The 20223-nt window shown below is 37.7% G+C and overlaps 1 protein-coding gene across 2 annotated transcripts in view; it reads right to left on the reverse strand.

Moving 5' to 3' along the window:
• CORIN (corin, serine peptidase) overlaps positions 1-20223 on the reverse strand; it is a 119814-nt gene that overhangs the window by 4651 nt on the left and 94940 nt on the right. For both annotated transcript variants that reach the window (XM_051789944.1, XM_051789943.1), the window contains exons 17-20: positions 9562-9684; positions 5305-5354; positions 3566-3740; positions 48-319 (exon numbers count right to left, since the gene is read on the reverse strand). In XM_051789944.1, the coding sequence (XP_051645904.1) occupies positions 48-319; positions 3566-3740; positions 5305-5354; positions 9562-9684 (620 nt within the window). The remainder of the gene's footprint in view (positions 1-47; positions 320-3565; positions 3741-5304; positions 5355-9561; positions 9685-20223) is intronic.

Here is a 20223-nt window from a genome sequence, read left to right on the forward strand (position 1 = left end):
AGAAGGTTCACATGTCTTTCCTAAAGTCCCAGAAATACTCATCTTACTTTTGTTGCCCATGTGTCCCCAGCCTGTGATGTAGCAGTAGGTGTCTGGCTGAACCAACTGGTCCTTGCTGGGCAAACAGACAGGTCTTACATAGCTTGTCTCGTTGATATCCTTGTCAAGCTCCACGATGCTGATATCATAGTCTACGACTGCTCTGTTGTACCGTGGATGGAGGATGATGGTCTTCACTAGTCGGGTCTGCATGAAGCCTGATGGATGATCAAGATTGCTAATTCCAAACACTACTTTCCAAACAGCTGCATTTTCTCTCCTTAGTAAAAAAAAGAAAAAAGAAGAAAAAATGTGAAATTCAATCAAGATCTTTCTTTTAAAATAAAATACCTGAGAATTTTTTCTCCCTTTTTGCACACTGCACTTTGCAAAGCAATGCACACACGAATACTACAAGAAAAAAGAAACACTTAGGCATCATTCCTTACAGCTAAGATCTGAGCAACAAAAGACACTGCTTTCCATTTCCTTCCTGTCTGTAACCAAATGCATTGAAACTCACTCCGTTAGAAGATATGTAACCATCTCTTAGTTGCTGTATTAAAGGCTCTCAAAATCATCTCTTGGATTCTGCCCAAGTATTAGTTGCTCACATGCTCACTGGTGGGCACATTCAAATTTTACTGGGATGAGAATATTGTTCAGTAGTCTGCTGCTGACAGCAGTAAGTCTAGCTGAAATCCCTATGGAGTCTCAGAGAAGCAATGCTATTACGTAAATTAAATATTTTATGATGGCCATGGGAAAAATCCCTTATTTATTGGGCAGTCCATCTGTGCCAAGCATACTTTCTACGCCTAAGATCAAAGGTTACTTTGACTCTTACATTTGTTTAAGACTCTTCTGGTAAATGTACAAGACCACAAAGCAGTGATACATATGATACAAGTTGGGAAGACTGAACTAGTGTCAGTTGAGACACAAGTGAAAAACACAGATTTTATGAAAGGCTTCTCTTGATCATACCTGGTCACAGAACAAGTTGCAGGTTTCTAATTAGTCTTCATGGGTTCCTAATTAGTCTGTGATTCGAAAAGCCCTCAAAAAAGTCAGCAGTTCTCACAACTGCTGAAAGACAGCTCCATATAACTGAGAACCTTTGACAAAGGATTCAAAGCAGTGTAAATCAAAGCATGCAAAATTTCAGCTTTTTCACAGTACTCAACAGGATTGTAATTCCTGTAATTTGCCAAGAGATTTGGTTGCTAAATAAAGGCTATTTTTATCTTAAGAGTTGGATGAAAATTCTGATATTTCAGACTATAATGATCGTTTTACCATCATGATCAGTTTGTGAGTTTTTCCATAAAGTTACAGAAATTAAGTGCTAAGAATATTCATAGGCTCTTGTTTTTATGAGCATTGAGAAAAGCATTGCCTAGAGCAATAAGCAGTCACAGCCAAAATGTATTGTCCTACAATTAAGAAAAAACCTTACTGTCTTGGATGCTTTAATATAATGCATTTCAAAACAATCTTGACAAAACTCTGGGGACTACAATAATAAAACTAGCAAAGACCATGATGTTCAATGCAGCTCTTTCCATGACTATTAATACTACATTACTGTTATGTATTCCTCATGTTTTGTATTCTGAACTTCATATTAACTTCATAAAATACTTTGCAAAATGGAGCATTTTGTATAAGGCACCAGAACACTTTAAAGTCTCTTGAAATTATTGTCTTATCTGGTTGGTTTGGGAAATTTTTAAATACTTTTTATCAAGAAAACTTTGTGACTTCAAGAATGATCTTGCTGTTGATACATTAGGCTTACAAATGGCTTGTTACAAATGAAGAATCTGAAGATTTCAGACTCCTCAAATCTATTCAGAAAGGCAGAAAAAAGTTCATAACTGCACAATGAATTATTAAACTGGAATGTTAGTACTTTAAGGTCTTTAGAACACAAATGTGAAAGAAACCTGTTACAAGTAATACTCTGAGCTCCATAGAAACTATATAGCCCTACGTGAGGGACAAATGCACAGCTCCAAAATGTAATGGCAGTCTTTCTACAACTGACAAAACTGGGAGAATTTTTGCTTTGTAATTTGACAGCTGGTTTTCCTATCTTTCACTAATGGGAGAAATCTCTTATTCAGGAGATTCAGTATCAGTCCAATATTGCGGAAGGATCGATCTCTGTCCCACTCTTTATTTTAGATCACCAGAAAATGTTCTTCCAAAGGTTAGGAAATATTCCAGCAGTATATTTAAAAATAGATGGAGAAAGAAGAGTAATTCCTTCTGGACCCAAAACCTGATAAAATACTATGTTCTTGTTTATATACATTTAGCACACTGTTTAGGAGGAAGGTCATCTATGTTCAAGTTTCTGATTATTACTTTTCTTCTTTTTGAATGCAATCAGTTCTTGAACATCCTTAGAGCTTGATATGATGTGTTAGTCAGAACCGAGGTCTATCCAATGGCATTTCCATTAATATGGTATATCTCACACCTTGAGACACTCACAGACGTCTTGAGATACGCCTGATGTCTTCTGGCTTGGACACAAAAGTCACAAACCCCAACAAATACCAAATAACTCAGTCTTTCAGAAATAAAAAGACAAAATTTAAATTATTACTCAAAAAGTGAATGACTAACATAAAGAAATATCAGTCAAGAGAATTTTGCTTAACAGAGGATTTCGGCGGGCTTGAACACAAAGAAAGGTGTTTAGAGTAGTTTAAAATAATTTCCAATGAGCAAACACCAATTTAAACCAAGATTAAGCAACCATAAAAGCACTTGCTAACTACAGCAGAAAACACTCGTTTAAATTTTCTTTAGAAACTCAATTTAAAAACTTTAGCACAAGACAAACGATACAAGGTAATAAAATTCCCTCCAAAATATGTGGTTCATCAAAAAGAAATATCGGTTAGCACCAAAAAGCTGACATGATCAAAACAATTCCAAGACATGTAAACATCCCTTGCACGCCTGACTGTTCATACATCCACCTCAGATACCAGGAGGCATCAAGTAGTGGTTAATACTGACTTCTTAATGATTACGATCCTAATAAAAGGGTGAACTGTATAAACAGAAAAGGCAGTGACTTCAGTATGTCATTTGCACTGTGAGCAAATACTCAGTTTTCATTTTTACCAATGGCCATAGCATTTTTCCAGGGTCTTTTGTACAATCATGCACAGAATGATTTTTTTAAATCCATGGCTGTTGTAGGAGAGCTATAGGATTAGTATTTTGGTCTTCCTGTTTTCCTGTTTCCTGCTGAAAGTCAGGGCATCTTCATTGAGCTTTCATCAGTAGAGACACCAGCAATGAATAATAAAACATCTGAAAACCTAAGCTGATGCTAATTTGTACCTTTTACTTTCCTTTTTAGTCTCTTAAAAGCAGACCTCTATGATTGGCCATTCTGCAGAGATCATCTCCTCCCCCCAGTGTGTTTGGTAGTGGAGGAAAGACTTGGTAATTCACATGTGCAAGTTCATATGAGCAGTAAAACCATCTTGAGCTCTCTCACCCTTCAAAGCAGTGTGCTACTGTCAGGACCCATCTCTTTGCAATCAGAACACAGCCACATATGTGTCCACTGGGCTCACTCTGCAGGGAGCACTGCCATGGCCACCGGCCCGGGCGGCTGGTCCTGCCCCCGAGGATCCTCTTGTTCATGCGAGCAGCGGGGCGGCGGCCACAGTCTGGGGAGGAACAGGAGAGCGTTAATCGTTACCACAGGGGCAGCACGTACAAGGCTGGCTGCAAGAGAACAGCACAGAATGGTCTTAACAGAGCTGTGAAATTTTAATTGACTGAAATTAAACTAATTTAGTGTACAATACAGTAAATTAGGTCATCGGCAACTGCACAACAGTATTAAACATACCGAGCCATTTTTATTCTTCCTTTGTATCGAAGGATTTGCTCTCCTGATGTTAATTTTGACTGGCTCAGCCTGAAATATTAACCAAGCTAAATTTGGCATCCTGACTTCCTTTCTCTCAGGAGTTACTGGACTGCTCTTGGGGAGGTCTCCTGGTTTCATATCTTTGTCCTCCTGTCAGCTAGCAACATGTCAGCCTACTTTCCATGAGAACCACTCCTGGAAGATCTGCTCAGCAGTAACAAGGCTTTTCTTAAGCCAGGTGTGAGGTTAATGTCACACTGTTTCCTCAGCTACACAGCAGCAAATTTGCTTTGCCTGTGGAATTTACCAAGGAAAAATATTTGAAGATCTGAAGACATTCCAGTAATCTGTCCATTCCACTTTACAAGCCACTTCCACTGGAAATTATACCAGATTCCCACTTGACAGTAATTTTTCTGAAAGAATCGTTCACTTTTGTTTCACTTTATATTCTGGACTTGAAAGACGCCAGACTTGTTATTTATCCTGTTTATACTCACTGTGATTTAGAGAACAAAAGAACACCACCAGTTTCTGCAATCAGCATCCCAAGGGAGAATATGCTACCATTGCATGTATCTGGTAATTTAGTGGTGAAGAAATAAATTGGAGCAATGGTTATTTCGTAACTTGTAATTCCTAATGTGTTCACTTAACTTTGGAGGGCAAGGAATTTTAAGTGTACTTTAAGTAACACATGAGAGGCAAACACCTTTGACAGGCTCCTATGCGCTTTTTCCTTTTTTTGATAAATAGCAACTGTTTTGATTAGTTTCCCAAAGTTAGATCATGCCTCGAAATTACTTTTCCCTGGGTCAAGCTAATTCATAGTTTAAGTATTCTGCAGCAAAGTTCTCTTTGTCTGTAGAACATGATTTCATCACAGACGAACTTCACAGATGAATTTCTGCATTTTCAAACCGCTTAAACTTGCAAAATCTGCTGCGCCAACAGACTTGGTCTGTAACTTTCTACTTCAGGTTCTTCTGTCCCCTTGTGCTTAACAACTAAACAGATCACAGCTTCAACTCCCAGGCAGATAGCCTGCCAACCACTCTGGTGGTAAAGGATACTTTCAGAAGGAAGTGTTATGAACTTAATTCTTGGAACCTGACTGCTGACAAAATTTGTTTTGTGGTATCAGGACTGGGCTACCTCAATACATAGATCCAATAGTCAAAATATAAGAAAATCTGATGAAATTGAGAAAAGTAGGGAAAAAGAAACCCAGTGCAAAACTGGATGTTGCAGAGGTCTAATAAAAATTTCAGAATGAAGCCACACTAAACATCCACATTTCTCAAAATGATTTAACACATTTTAACACAACATCTATTTTATATGCATTCCTCTCTTACCTTCTTTAGTGCAAAAGAGAGCCACTTTGCTTCTGCTTTGACACATCTGTCTAAATATGGAAACACAAACATGGCAGAAATCTCAATAAATTGATTAATTTTAGTAATTTGAAAATCAGCACAGGTATTGTACTCAGTGTAATCCAGTTGTTAAAAATTCCCCCAAACTGTAAAAAGAAACTCAAGGAGTTTCTTATGCCAGATCATTCATGGTTTCCAGCATCTGCCTGGTGAAAATTCAAAATATTAGTTCAGTTTTACAATGCATTTCAGGAGGGGATGCTACACATTTTGCAGACTACCTCGCTCCCTGGGCATGGATCCAACTCGGAGGTCAACTGGGGTGTACAGTCTGTCAAGTCTTAATTTATGGCCCCCGAAAGCACAGAGATTGCCAGTCTCCTCTTCCTTACAGTCAAAGGACAGAATTTTCCTTTAAATGCCTTTGATAACATGCCTTAGAAGTTTTGTGCCATAAAGTTTGGGTGTTTTGAAAAAATCCAGGAAGTTTGCATAAGTAAGCATTAAAACAACAAAAACTTATCATTTGTTGTAAGTTTTCATATGAGAGAGGGAAGAGGTGACTTTTTTGTCAAGTGAGGGGAAATCCTGGTTAAATCAGTGAGCACTGTTGCACAAAAAGAACATTATTCTGGAATGTACTGAAAGACACCTGAAAGACAACACAGTCATCAGTCACAGCCAGAACAGCTTCATGAGAGGAAAGTCCTGCTTATCAAACCTGATTTCTTTTTATGACAAGGTAACCCACCTAGTGGATCAAGGGAAGCCAGTTGATGTAATCTTTTTGAATTTCAGTAAAGCTTTCAATACCGTCTCTAATGGGATCCTTCTGGACAGACTGTCCAGCACACAGCTGGATAAACACATCATGTGGTGGGTGAGTAATTGGCTCATGGCTTGAGCACAGAGGGTAATAGTGAATGAGGTGACATCAGACTGGTGACCATCTTAGGCCCAGTTTTCTTCATCATCTTCATCATCTTCATTCATCTTCATCTTTCTTCATTCATAAATGACTTGGACACAGGACTGCAAAGGATACTGAAAAAGTTTGCAGAGGACACAAAACTGGGAGGAGCTGTCAACTCCCTCGAAGGCAGGGAGGCCCTGCAGAGAGACCTCACAAATTAGAGGAGTGGGGAATCACCAACCATATGAAGTTCAACAAGGGGAAGTGCTGGATTCTGCACCTGGGATGGGGCAACCTGGATGTACATACAGGCTGGGGAATGAGATTCTGGAAAGCAGTGCTGCAGAAAGGGACCCGAGTGTCCTGGTCAATGGCAAGTTGAATATGAGTCAGCAGTGCCCTGGCAGCCAGGAGGGTCAACCGTGTCCTGGGGGGCATCAGGCAAAGCATCGCCAGCTGGTCAAGGGAGGGGATTGTCTTGCTCTACTCTGCACTGGTGCAACCTCACCTTGAACATTGTGTGTAGTTTTGGGCATCACAATATAAGAAAGATATTAAGCTGTTAGAGAGCGTCCAAAAAAGGACAATGAAAATGGTGAAGGGCCTTGAGGGGAAGCCGTATGAGGAGTGGCTGAGGTCACTTGGTCTGCTCAGCCTGGAAAAGAGGAGACTGAGGGGAGACGTTGCAGTCTAGAACTTCCTCATGAGGGGAAGAGGAGGGACAGATACTGATCTCTTCTCTGTGGTGACCAATGACAGGACCGGAGGGAATAACCTGAAGCTGCATCAGGGGAGGATTAGGTTGGAGATCAGAAAAAGATTCTTCACCCAGGGGGTGATTGGACACTGGAACAGGCTCCCCAGGGAAGTGGTCACAACACCAAACCTGCCAGATTTCAAGAATTGTTTGGATGATACTCTGGGGCATGTGGTGTGACTCTTGGGGGCAGTCCTGTGCAGGGCAAAGAGTTGGACTTAATGATCCTTGTGGATCCCTTCCAACTCTGCATGTTCTGTGATTCTGTGAACTAGTTGACTGCCTTTGTATTTCCGCTACTTTTTCATTCCTACTGTGTACATGCTTTTCTGGCAGAAGCAGAGCTACCTGTTCCCCATGTAATTCTTTGAAGGCTTTAATCTCAGTCAGTAAGTAGTGTCTTTAAAACTGCAATCACCTAAAAAGAGGATGCATCTGATTTTAAGTCATAGATAGTAATATGGGCAAAACAACAGAGTGCCAGCCACCTCACCAGATTGCCTTGAATCTGGTATTTGACCAGGCCTTTTTTCCCTACATTGCATTTACCTCATTCACATACTGTGCAAATCAGTTTGTTTCTGTTCTTGAAAACACAGACTATAAAATTATTTTCCAGAGATAGTAGAGATGGACAATCAATTTCAGGACAGAAAATCATGTGCACAATTTTGAGAGACATTTGCGCTCCCTAAAAAAATTCACAGAATACAACTGAGAACAGCCATGATCATGTTTTACACTTGTTTCTTTGACTTACCAGACAGCCTGCTCTAAATGGCAGCTCTAAAGAGAAAACGTTAAGCTTTTATGTGTGCATAGCCTGTACTGTCAAAACTTTATGAATTAGTGGTGTATTTTTTAGTTCTTACCCAAGTTTCCACTAGTTCAAGAGCCCAACAGCCCTTTAAACATCCAACATACTCCACAGCACAAATCATTTACGTGGTGCAATTGATCCAGATGAATACACCTAGACTGCAGGGCTCGGGAGCACTTCCCAGTCATCTGGACTGGATGCCTGATGCAGCCAAAACAAAAAAACCCCTCACCCTTCATGCAAGGCTTTAGTTTCTCACTTCTTAGAATCATAGAATAGAATCATAGAATCAACCAGGTTGAAAAAGACTATAAAGATCAGCAAGTCCAACCCTTCAAGTGCAACCCTTCTTGTTACCCATTTTCTGGATTCAGGGGGACTCAAACATCTGTTCCTACATATTACTTTCATTTATGCAATAGATTTATCAATAATCCTCATTACTGATCTTTTCTCTCCTTGAACTTGTACTTTGGGCAAAACTAGATCTTTTGCTACTAGATCTTGTAACTCAGAGGCTCCAAGTCCATTCCTTCACACATTTCCTAGTAGACTTCTTTCAAACATGTCAAAAAGTACCTTGAAATTTCTGCTTTGCACTTTAGTGACTGAACAGAATATGACTGTGGATCTACCTTTGCATCTGGTCACAACCCAAGGTGTTTATTCTTGTATTACTCTGGAGAAAAGCATTTAGATACTGTTAGGCTAGAGGAAAAACACAGTGAGAAAGGAAAAGAGTTAAAAAGATAACCTTCAAGTGTCAGACACCATCTCGGCCTTTCTAGATGAAGAAATAAAAATGAACTTGAATGGGGAAAATACCAATGTAAACCAAAAAATGTACAAAGTTGAGATGTACGAAAGCAAAAGTTGCTTCTTGCTAGCTTCTTTTTAGTATTCTGCCATTAGGAAAAACTTTGAGTACAAAAAATAACAGAGTCAAGCAAAAGAAAAGTAGATTTATTCCTCGGATTTGTGTCTTCACACATATTGTATCTCTGTAGTTACCCAAGACAGTCTTTTCTTGTGAAATAGAAGGATTTTCTATGGAAGAAGGATGTTCTGAAATCTCCTAGGCATTTGAAAGAGAGAACAAAAACTATACATCTGCTTTTTGAAGAATGCAGTTGTAGATGGGGATTAGGTGTCTCTCCCAGTTTTTCCCAGGATTTCTGAGTTCATTGGTTCTTCAGTCTCAAAGTCACACTTTGAATGTCTGAACCATGAGATCCTGGGTTCTCATTAGCAACTACTTGTTTAGTCAGGTTAATTGAAAGGAATATACCATCAGCCAGAGGAGCTGCTAAGGAAACCTACTGTAAGTGGATACAGACTCAGCTGAAGAAGCTGTGTTTGCTCCAGATGTATGAATCCAGACTACACGGGCTGAAGAGGATGGTAAGATGTTGCTGCAGATTTTGCTGGACTGTCTTGCTCAGCAGAGTTTTAATGAAGCTGTCCGGTCCAGGTGCTTCAGGGGCATCACCTCTGTATTACTCAAGTGCTGTTATTTTAGCAGAATGGCCTCCTGAGGATTTGAAGTTAGACGCGGACTACAGTTGTTGTAGACACTAAAATCATTGCAGAGTGTATCTTAACAACTCACATGAGTATGTGCTGGGATTTATACACAGATACCTTGGGAAAAAGAGCTTCCTTTGGGAGTAAGAGGGAGTTTGTTATCCTCCATTAGTAAGAGACTACCCACAGCAGTGAAATAGATCTTATTTACCTGTTACTTACCCATTCACTAGAAGAGCGTGTAAAGTGGATGCATTTTTATTCTTCCAGTCTGAGTGCAGATTCAGCCATTTTTGGTGTTGCATTTCCTCATTCTCTACTACAATTTCTGTTTTGGATGGTCCTCTGAAAGAAATGAAAGACACTGATAGAACTTCCAGTAGGTTTCTGTGTTACAGCTAAGAAAGTGAAGAGGCCCTAATGCCCTCTGTTTACTACGAAGATACACAGTTGAATGTTATGGCAAAGCCATGTGTGGCAGACACATAGTTAGGAGAATGAAATCACCCTGAGAAGCCAGGCCAGCCAATGTATGACTGCCACTTTTTCCTTTCTGACAAGAACCCAAACTAGAAGCAGGAACAACAGGAGCCTTCTGGTGGCATTTACTGTAGTGTACACATTCATACTGTTTTAAAAGCTTCTCGCCTCCAAAAATAAAAAAAAATAAATAAATCTTCATATGTAAAAGTGGTGAAAGAAAAATTATTTTCTTACATTTCTGTCTTTGGAAATCCATTAAAATTTAACAGTAAAGAGCAGTCTAGGTCTTGTTAATAATACTTGAGAGTATCTATAAATCCAAACTGTCTGCTTTGTGAAACAGAACAAATCATGGGTGATGATGTCAAACCTGTCCTTCTGCAGCAAATTAAAAGTATATGTGTAAGTTAGAACAGTTCACTAGGAGATATTTTCATATATCCACTTCCTCAGTCTAATTACTGCCTGATAGACTCAAGCCCCTGAAGAAACTGCTATTTTACTAAATCTTGATTGTCAAGTGGAAAAAAGGAGTGCATTTCTATATGGCTTTACAAGTCATGCAACTTTCCAGCACAGAACCATCCATGATTAGCCATCGATCCCTGTCAATGACAAAGAATTACAATGACTGCTCTCCTGAACACTGGTCAAAGGCCAAATTCTAAATCCTAGTTCACAGTGAAGAGAATGAGAGAAGTTCAGAAAAAATGGCATGTCCTAAAACTGTCCTCTGCACCCAATTTCTCCTGACAGTACCTAGGAATGCCAGCCAGGTTACTAGTTTAAGTTCAATTTTCAGAACTGACTATATATCTTTTTAAATCTTTAAAAAACTCCAGCAGCCTTTACCCTTGATTGCATAAAGTAATAGAGATCAAAGAATTCTGTTTTATGGTAAAGTTTTCAGCGTAACCATATGGAAATGTTTTCAACAGAGCTGGCAGAATAAACTAGGCTTTGAGGTCACGGCCTTGGATTTTGCCTGTTACGTGACTTATTTTTCAGAACTTTCTCTGGGCATATTAAGCAAATATCATTCCATGATCTACTAAACAGAATGTGCAGGCAGATACTAACAAGCATTTTTAAAGACTGTGGTTTTAACTCATTTTGAGAAAGCTGCTTGCTGCAAAAAGGGTTTTCTTTCTCAGCACCTGCTTATAGCAAACACATAAAGCTCTCCTCTCTTCATATCCACATTTCTCACTCTTTTTCACAAAAAACATACACAAGTGTTTTTTCTGAAGATGACATTCTGCCTTATGATCTTCTGTGAGCAATGATGTTCATCATTTCTTAAATGTGTACAGTGATATTTTATGTAGTTGTAAACAGTGTCTGATCTATAAAATATGTAACTCAAAAATGTCCAAAAGGTGGAAATATCATGCCATTTGATGGATCCAAAACTATATTACCCCACATACCAGATTTTTTTGCTGAGACCTGCAGCTCTGAATTACAGCTTACAGTGATGATATAATCATCATTTAGGAGATACATACTTCTAAATCAAGGTAACAACCCACAAGACACTTACGCCTGTATGAAATTTTATAATTATTTATACAATGTATTATCCTTAGTCAAAAGTAAGATTCTGGCTATGCCTTTTTTTCCTTGGTGGTCACATCTTGATATATTACACTGAAAACCAGTATAGCCTAAGTTGTGTCTTTAGAATGCTTTATAGGAACACTTATAGTGTGACCCCCTTGATGCTGCTTATAAAAGTTTTTCTTTCAGATAGACAAGGGCTGCCACTTGTCTCCTTTCATTTATTTAATTAGAAATAACCAGAATGAAGGAGACCTAAGATCATAATTTCTAGGTGAAGAAGGATGGAGACAATGGATAGCATTTGTGTAGAGACCAGAGCATACCCAGAATTGCCAGAGAATGAGAGAACACGAGCTAAAAATGTTAGGATTAAAGACTTGGGCTGGTGTGAGCTTCTGAGTGTGGGACTTTCAGAGGGGCATCTGGGCCAAGAGTTTACATTATACCAGGGACTATAAATCACTCAGAGAAAAGGAGAGAGGTGGAGCAGTGAAGACTTATTTTAGCCAGACCCATCCTGTGCTCCAGAAACACAGCAGGCAGCAGATTCTACTCAGTTCCTCTTGGAGCTATAACACACAATTTCTTCTTAGAGTAGACACATTCTAAAGAAAAGGGAAGAAGGATCTTGCAATGGACAGAGCCACATGAACTCACAATTCACAAGAATATTTGGCTTTATGGAGCTTCTCAGACTCTTAAAAAATAAGGCTGCAGCTGCTAATTACCTTTACACATCGAGCTTCAAGTTCAAAATTAGCTCTCCTGCCAGTTTTATAGTTCAGTGGCCTGCTGAAGTTGCAGTATCTTTCAGGATTTCAGGCAAACCAATTAAAGACTTTTTTTTACTAAACACTTTCAGAAGGCTCTTTCACTTCTCTGCAGTTTTCTATTTTCCCCTTTGGTTTGCATATACCGGAACAGTTTTGTTCAGAAACCTGGTGTGGATTTTAAACTAGTGCTTTTAATTATTACCTGTACTGCAATAAAAAGCAAAATTGAAACAGTGTTTCTTGACTGAAACCATTTATATTGGAACACAGTGTGCAGTTTTGAGGTGCCTCAGTTTAAGAGGATATTCAAAAACTGGAAAGGATCACGCAAATGGCTTTCAAATTTTCTAGGGCACTCTGGCAGTGACGCATAAGTAGGGTTTGAGGGAACTGGACTTGCTTATTCGTGTGAAGAAGAAGCTAATGGACAATTCAATAAAAACCTTCAACTACTTGAACAGGAGTTAAAACACAACAGAAAGAAATTTTTCCAGAAGTGCTGCATGGTAAACCCTGGGGGAAATGGCTTACAGTTGCAGCTTTGGAGATTCATAGAAGATGAAAAGGAAATATTTTTTCACTAGGAAGGTGAAGCAGCTCTGGAACAGAGAAACTGTGAAATTCCAATCTATCCAGGTTTTTAAGACTTAGCTAAACAGAGCAGTGGTTGAGCTGAGCTCATTTTGGCAATAATCCTACTTCAAATAGGAGGTGAACTAGATTTCTCCCGCTGTGTGTTACTGTGAGGAGTTTATGATTCTGTTGCACAGTACAAATAGACTGTAGTGACCAGTACCTACACTGAAGAGATGAATTTTAAAAAAGGCCAAGTTACCAGAACAGACTTTACACACATCAGAGTGTATTTTAACATTAAGGTACAGTCACTGAATCACAGAATCAATTAGGTTGGAAAAGACCTCTGAGGACATAGAATCCAATCAATATCTACGTGTCGATATCTGAAATATCTACATTACTTCAGTAAGTTTATTAGTGATATCTGCAAACTTAAGGCATTCATACCATGGTAACAATAATTCACACCTTTTGAGTTGTGATTTTTGGACCAGATCCCTCACCAGGTTTCCAAGATAATGTACAAATCCTGCCTGCATCCACATGACTTTATAACATCTCGTGGTGCTATTTGGATGAAACTATTAGTGTACTGAAATACTACTTTTAAACCCTTGGGGTTTTAAGAATCTGAACAGACCACAAAAGTTTAATTGTCTCATGTGTCTAGTGTCTGGAGTAAATCTTTATATCCAAAAGAGCTATGCTAGAGCTTCTGAGCTCAAACTGCTCAAACATAACACTCAAAGAACATACTTTAGGGTTCCTGTAGTCCCAGCCTATGGGTTTCTCCAAGACTATATGAAAAGTGCCATATTTAAGTAAGTTTAAAACAGATGCACAACAAACAGCAACGTTTTATGATTTTTTTTCTCCTTTATATTTGAAGTGATAGAAATACCAGGCTTAGTGGTAAAAGACAAGTATGACTTCCATGTAGATTTTCATTAGGTCCTCCACACTGCTTTCAAGAATGAAATAGAATTAGGATCTACGAAAAAATTCTTCCACAAGACTTTCTTTCACTAAGCAATTAACTATAGGAAAATTCAGCCAAAAGAAATCTTACGAGGCCATCTGATCCATTCCCCTAATCCAAAATAAGATCAACCATATCTAAATCCTGACAGATTTTGTTCTGCCCTCTTTGTACCTATCCTCAGCGTTTCAAGGCAATATATGCAAGCAATGTTTTTCTAATGTTTGTTCTTAATCTGCCTACCTGTCTTTTAAGCTCATTACTCTGTCTTATTTCCAATGGAAATGGAGAACAAGTTACTCCTTACCTTTTACATATTCCAAGGCTCCTATACCTCCCCCTGACTGACTACCCAGAGTTTCCAACCCTTCTTCATATACCATGCTTTCTAGGTCTCTGGTCATTCCTGTAACCTATTCTGAACTTTCCTCATCTAGTCAAAATCTAACACAAACTGAATACTCCAGAGGGATTACTCATAAACATTCCTGGTTAATTCAGGCCATTTCTCCAGTCTGTCAAAAAATTTTTAAATTCTAATTCTGCTCTCCAAAATGCTTTCAGATCCTCCCAGTTGATGGTGAATGAGAAATGATCAAGCGTACTCTCCACTCTCTCTTCTGAATGACTCAGAACACCACTATCACTCCAGACACACTAGAATGTGTCTAGCCCCCTACCAATACATCTTTATGGTTTGACAATGAATCATCAACAGTATCATATCATTTTATCTTCATCCATATCTCCTTATTTATTTCAAAAGTAATTTCACATAGTGTGAAAGTTATATCACATCTACAGTTCCTTCCCCATCCACAGTGGCTCTGCTATTTCAAGGAATAAATTAAGGGACTCTGACATGATTCGTTACTGACAAATACGTTCTGTCTGTCATTAAGACCTCATACTTCTGTAAATATTTGTTGGTATTTGAAGCTAGGTGACTAGTTTGTAAATCTCTGCATCTTCTTCTTTTATCCTTTTTAACGAAAGATGGCATACCAAACAGTTTTCTCCATTCTCTCACACTTCTCAAAATCATGGCTTCCATTACTGTCAGCCATAGTGGAGACCAACCATAGCCATAAATTTTAAATGCACTTGGATGAATTTCGACAAAACTAGCTACTATGAAAAGTACTTTATTACCTATTATTTTCTTACTCCAGCCCCATTTCTTAGGTCTTTGCCACTTTAGACACATAATATGATTTCCTAAGGTTTCTTTGTGCTTTTGTTTTAGTTTTTTGCTTGTTTGCTTTGGTTTTGTTTGTTTGTTCGCTTTGTTTAATATTCTTGGCTTTTTCCAGATATTTTTGCTCTTGTTCTACACCACTTCCTGTAAGTCTGAACTACATCTTCACTCCCTCTAGAATTCCATTTCCAGTTTCAGGTCACTCTACAGCTTGTGCCTCAGCCAAGTTAGTCTTGTTCTTCACAGAAGATGTCTGCTAGATCTAATGAACTTAAAATTCTAACATATCTAATTTCTTTAATCTAAAAAGTTTCCTTTAATCTAAGTCAATTAAAAAAATCAATAATCTGTAAAATCAGTCACTCATAAAATCAAAAAACAAGACATTTCAATTTTCAGTAGCACTTATGTCTACGTCAGTGGGAAATTCTAACATTCTTACATTTCCTTATTTTTCAATTTCAACTTCAAAATTAGAACATTCCTTTAATACATTTAATTTCGCACTATCTAATTCCCTTATGTGTGTTTAGGAGAGGAATTTTTAGAATTAAGAAAGAAAAATCCAGTCTGTGTTCTACATTATAAATGTGCTCACAGTGGGGAAAAGTAATGTTTTATGAGATAAGCTGTACAATGGAAATATTAAATAAAAAGCATTGAAGCCTGCTACCTGCTGATCACTGTGCACAACAGTCAAAGTTTATGTTGGAACACAATGAGCATTATGATTTGCATGTTAAATTATAATAAAAAATAAAGAAAAAATAAAAGGCAGGGATTAATTTTAGTTTATGAAGTTCGTCATTTTGTTTGTAACAGTTTGGGATACTTTATTCTCCCTACTTCATTCTGGAAACCTCTGTCAAATGTATTAAATTGCAAGTTTAGGATAAAGTTTAATCCATAAACTGGATTACTTCTCCCTTCAAAGTAACAGTAACATGCATCTGTTCAGCTTCTATAATTCCATTGTTGTAAACCTCTTGTGACAAAAGGCTTGGAAAAGGAAGCCTTGAGTTATTCCAGAAAGCAATGAATAATGCATGTATGGGCAGTAATTTAAAACAAATTAGGCCTATTTCTGAGCTGCCACAGCATCTGTTTCCTGTCTGTACTTACTGGTTAAGATGATTCTTGGTCTTGAGTAGAATTCTCTAAAGCCACAGTCGTGCCATAGAATATAAAGTAAAAGATCAAAAACTTGATTTTTACAGCATTAAAATCAGAGAAATGTGAAATTGTAATGTGAAAACATATTGAAACATAGAAAATGGAAATTAAAAAGATTCGCTGCATTGATAGAAAACTCAATGATTAAATAGTTCTTAAAATTTCTAGCAGAAAGTAGGCAATCACTGTGATATTTCCAGGTTTCAAAATCCCTAAGTCTTATGTTCTAACTGATAAACTAGTCAACCCTACCAACAATTTTACTTGCTTTATTTCTGTGTGCTGGTTTTGGCTAGGATAGAGTTAATTCTCTATAGTTAGTATGGAATTGTGTTTCGGATTTGTGCTGAAAACTGTGTTGATAATAGTGGGTTGTTTTTATTCTTGCTGAGCAGCGCTTACACAGAGTCAAGGCCTGTTGTGCTCCTCACCCCATCTCACCAGAGAGAGGGCTGGGAGTGCACAAGGACTCAGCAGGGGATGCAGCCAGGACAGCTGACCCCAACTCTCCAAAGGCATATTCCATACCATATGGCATAATGTTCAGCATGTAAAGCACGAGGAAAGAGGAAGAAGGGGAGGGGGGAATGTTTGGAGTGATGGCATTTGTCTTCCCAAGTCAACATCACATGTGAAGGACCCTATTTCCCTGGAGAGGGATGAATACACCCCTGCTCACAAGAAGTGGTGAATGAATTCCTTGGTTTGCTTTGTTCGTGTGTGTGGCTTTTGCTTTACCTATTCACCTGTCTTTATCTCAATCCACAAGTTTTCTCACTTTTACTCTTCCCCATTGTCTCTCCATCCCACTGGGAGTAGTGAGCAAGTGGCTACATGGGGCTGAGCTGGTGGCTGGCATTACACCACAACACTCAGTTGCTTGAGTTTGTAAATTATAGGTCTCATAAAGTATGATTTTGTAGCTTAACTTAAAAAAAGACCATTTGGGACCATCTAAATTTAAAACTTCAAATAAAATCTAGATTTTCTTAGTTGGAAGTCTTAATTCAACTTCAAATTAAATGTAAACTCCGTCATTTAAGGTCAATTAGGTTTTAATTTTTAAAATACGAAGGACGCATTTTAGAGAAAAATATTGTTTTGAAATAAAATTGTACATGTTTCCTTTTAAAAAGTTGAAACAAATAACTTGACTTTTCAACCTTTCTTCCCCTGCTGAAGCTGTTCACTGAATTTGAACAAAATTCACTTGTTTCTTTGTTTAATGTTGTCCTTGACAGAATTATTATTCACTAAGAAGTCTTCTGATAGTTTTACTGGTAATAACAAATTAGTAAAAAAAAAAAAACAACAACCAAACCAACCAACCAAACACCTCCCCCCAAAAAAACCCCAAAACCACTTCAACTTGCAGATTACAGAAAGACTTTTCAGTGCAGACAGATTTAATATCTGTTTAGTGTTAAGGTGAGTAAATTTGACCTGGAAGCCAGGGAAAAAAAAGAAAATGAAGGGGGGTTTATAATGTAATTTGTACAAGTTGTGACATAAAATATTTTTAAAAGGATTTGTGATCAATAATTAGAATAAGAATTAAGAACATTTCCTTTGTTGGCAGTGTTCATTTATCTTTCTTTTAGTCAATCACAGAATGGCTGGGCTTGGAAGGGACCTTTGGAGGTCAAGTAGGGCCACCTATGGCCAGTTACCCAGGAGCACATTCAGGCAGCTCCAAGGCCTTTGAGATACTAAATTACCAATAACAATTCTCTTTTTACTTAAAAAAACCCCAACTATCCGATTATGGAGCTAAAAAGTGTTATATGAGGTAACTGACCCTATGATTAATTGAAGAAATTGTCACAATTTGCCAGGAATTATTAGGCTGAAGTTTCTTTGTAAAAAGCCTTATCCAAATTATTATATTTTAAAATACTACATATGTACATGAAAGATGAGACATAATCTATCAGATTTAATCTAACGCAACTCTAATACACTGATTAAAGTCTGCATATTTTAACATTGGTTTACAGTTGCTCAAAATTACTAAAACAGCCTTCTACATCTACCACAGCTTGTGATGTTATTTTCAGTAAATTTTATTAACAAGTTATTAGTTTCCATTCTTAAAAAATTAAATGCAACATGAAGAATTTGCTATTTTGCTTAATCACCTAGAGAATTAATAGAACACACTGTGGCCATGGACAATGAGAATAGATTCAAGGTAGGTCAAGAATATTTTACATTCTGTTGAGTGTGTCTAGAAATCCAGACAATTAATGAGTTCAAATACTTCATCTTTGGCATGGAATTTGATTCACTAAATGTCATATTTATTCTTGGAGAAAATGAAGTAGGTTACGTTCAGAAGTTCAAATTTATTATATGACAGAAGTATTCAGGGTTTTTTCCTTTAATTTTTTTAGACAATCAAGACATTAAACTGAGCTTCCGTTATCCCTGTTGCAGAAACAGTTATATAGTAATAAGAAAGCATAATAGTTCATGTGAGAACAACAGGTTATTGGTCCAGCAGCTTGACTGCTCAGTTGTCAAATATTAGTAAAGAACTCCATACAAAAGAGAGAGAGTGAGAAAGTATTAGGAAAGACAAAAGGCCAGACAGTAAGAAGAGATTGGTCCTTCCCTTTCATAAATACACACACAGTAGATGCTACAGCAGAGGAAAAGAAGGAAAAGGAGCTACTGCTTTCAGTGCAAACACAGCCTCCAAGAAAAGGAGCAGAAGCCGCAGGAAGAGGTAGCAGAGTTTACAGTAGATTTTTAAAAACAAGTATCTTGGTAAACAGCTGTGATTTTATGCTCTTACTGCTAGACCAGGACAAGCAGATGAGGTAAAATACTCCTGTACTTGTGCTGGGTACAAGCTGCTGATGTTTATCATTATTATATTTCTTATATCATCCTAGTGCAGCAAAGAAAGACAAAGTATTCCATTACATTGCCATGGAGTAACAGAACAGCTCCACTAACTTCTGCCTTTGTCAAACTTCAGAGCTGAGCAGACCATGGTTTTACAGTCACTATTTCATCAAAAAAAATGTGGATTCCAAGTATATGAAAGCAGTTTTCTTCAACTGAACATCAAGACAAAACTACAGTCTTCTAACATAATGTTCTGAACCTACACGCTACACCCACCTTCAGCAGCATAGCCTCTGTTGCACACACCAGGACAGATGTGAGACTGATGGCAACTGCTGTTCCATTTTCTATCTGTGTTAGTAGGAAAATTAATCGCCAAGGTCTGCATTTAATTTCACTGTACTGAAATTTGGGACTCAGAAGGAGGTCTCTGAACAAATTTATGTGTCCTGAGACGAACAGGCAGTTGCATCAAGTGATAGGATAGTCCCGTCTGGCTGTAAACTATGAAACCTAAGACCTGAACATTCCCATTAGGCTCTTAGCGTTACAAACAAAAGCTTACTTCATATCTAACATTCTTTTTGCACTAGAGGGAAACATTAAGAACTGCTAAGAATGCATATTGCATAACTTTAGCAACAGCCATCATTAGTCTTTGAGACAATGCTTGGAACTTGCAGTTTTCTGTGATGTTGCATCATGCATCACACAACACATTGCACGAGCTGTGCAGTAAAAAATTGGAGAACCACATCATCTGTGGAATTACAACTGGCAAACAGCCAGGAAAACTACTTGCACTTTGTGCAATAGGCAGAATAGAATTAATTTTAATGCTGCTTCAGACATAATGCTTATACATCCCAAAGAGACGGATTGATATTCTGCAAAATGTGTTACCACTATCAGCTAAACTAAACCAACTTTAACCACTGTCATTTAATTATCTTCATCTGTTTTTTCAGCTTGATTTAGACTTAAGTATTAAAAATATGTTATTTTTAAATAACTAGAATATCCAAAAGCTGTTAGAAAGACACTGTTTTAGTTTATTAAACATTACCACATTATATAGCAATTGGTAGTTTTTATTTGGCAAAGTTATGAAAAGTAGTTTGCTTTACAGAAAATAAAAATGTCATATGTTACCATTCATTGTAATTCCAAGTCTAAGACATTAATAAGTCTTAACTTTGATATCTGATGTGCATTACTTTTCTCTAAGAATAAACAAGGGAACTATTACATCAAAACCAAGTATTCAAGAAGTCATTATTAAA

Source organism: Manacus candei, unplaced genomic scaffold (genome assembly GCF_025592945.1).
Source record: "Manacus candei isolate 608988 ecotype Guabito, Panama unplaced genomic scaffold, ASM2559294v1 h1tg000028l, whole genome shotgun sequence".
NCBI classification, from domain to species: Eukaryota; Metazoa; Chordata; class Aves; order Passeriformes; family Pipridae; genus Manacus; species Manacus candei.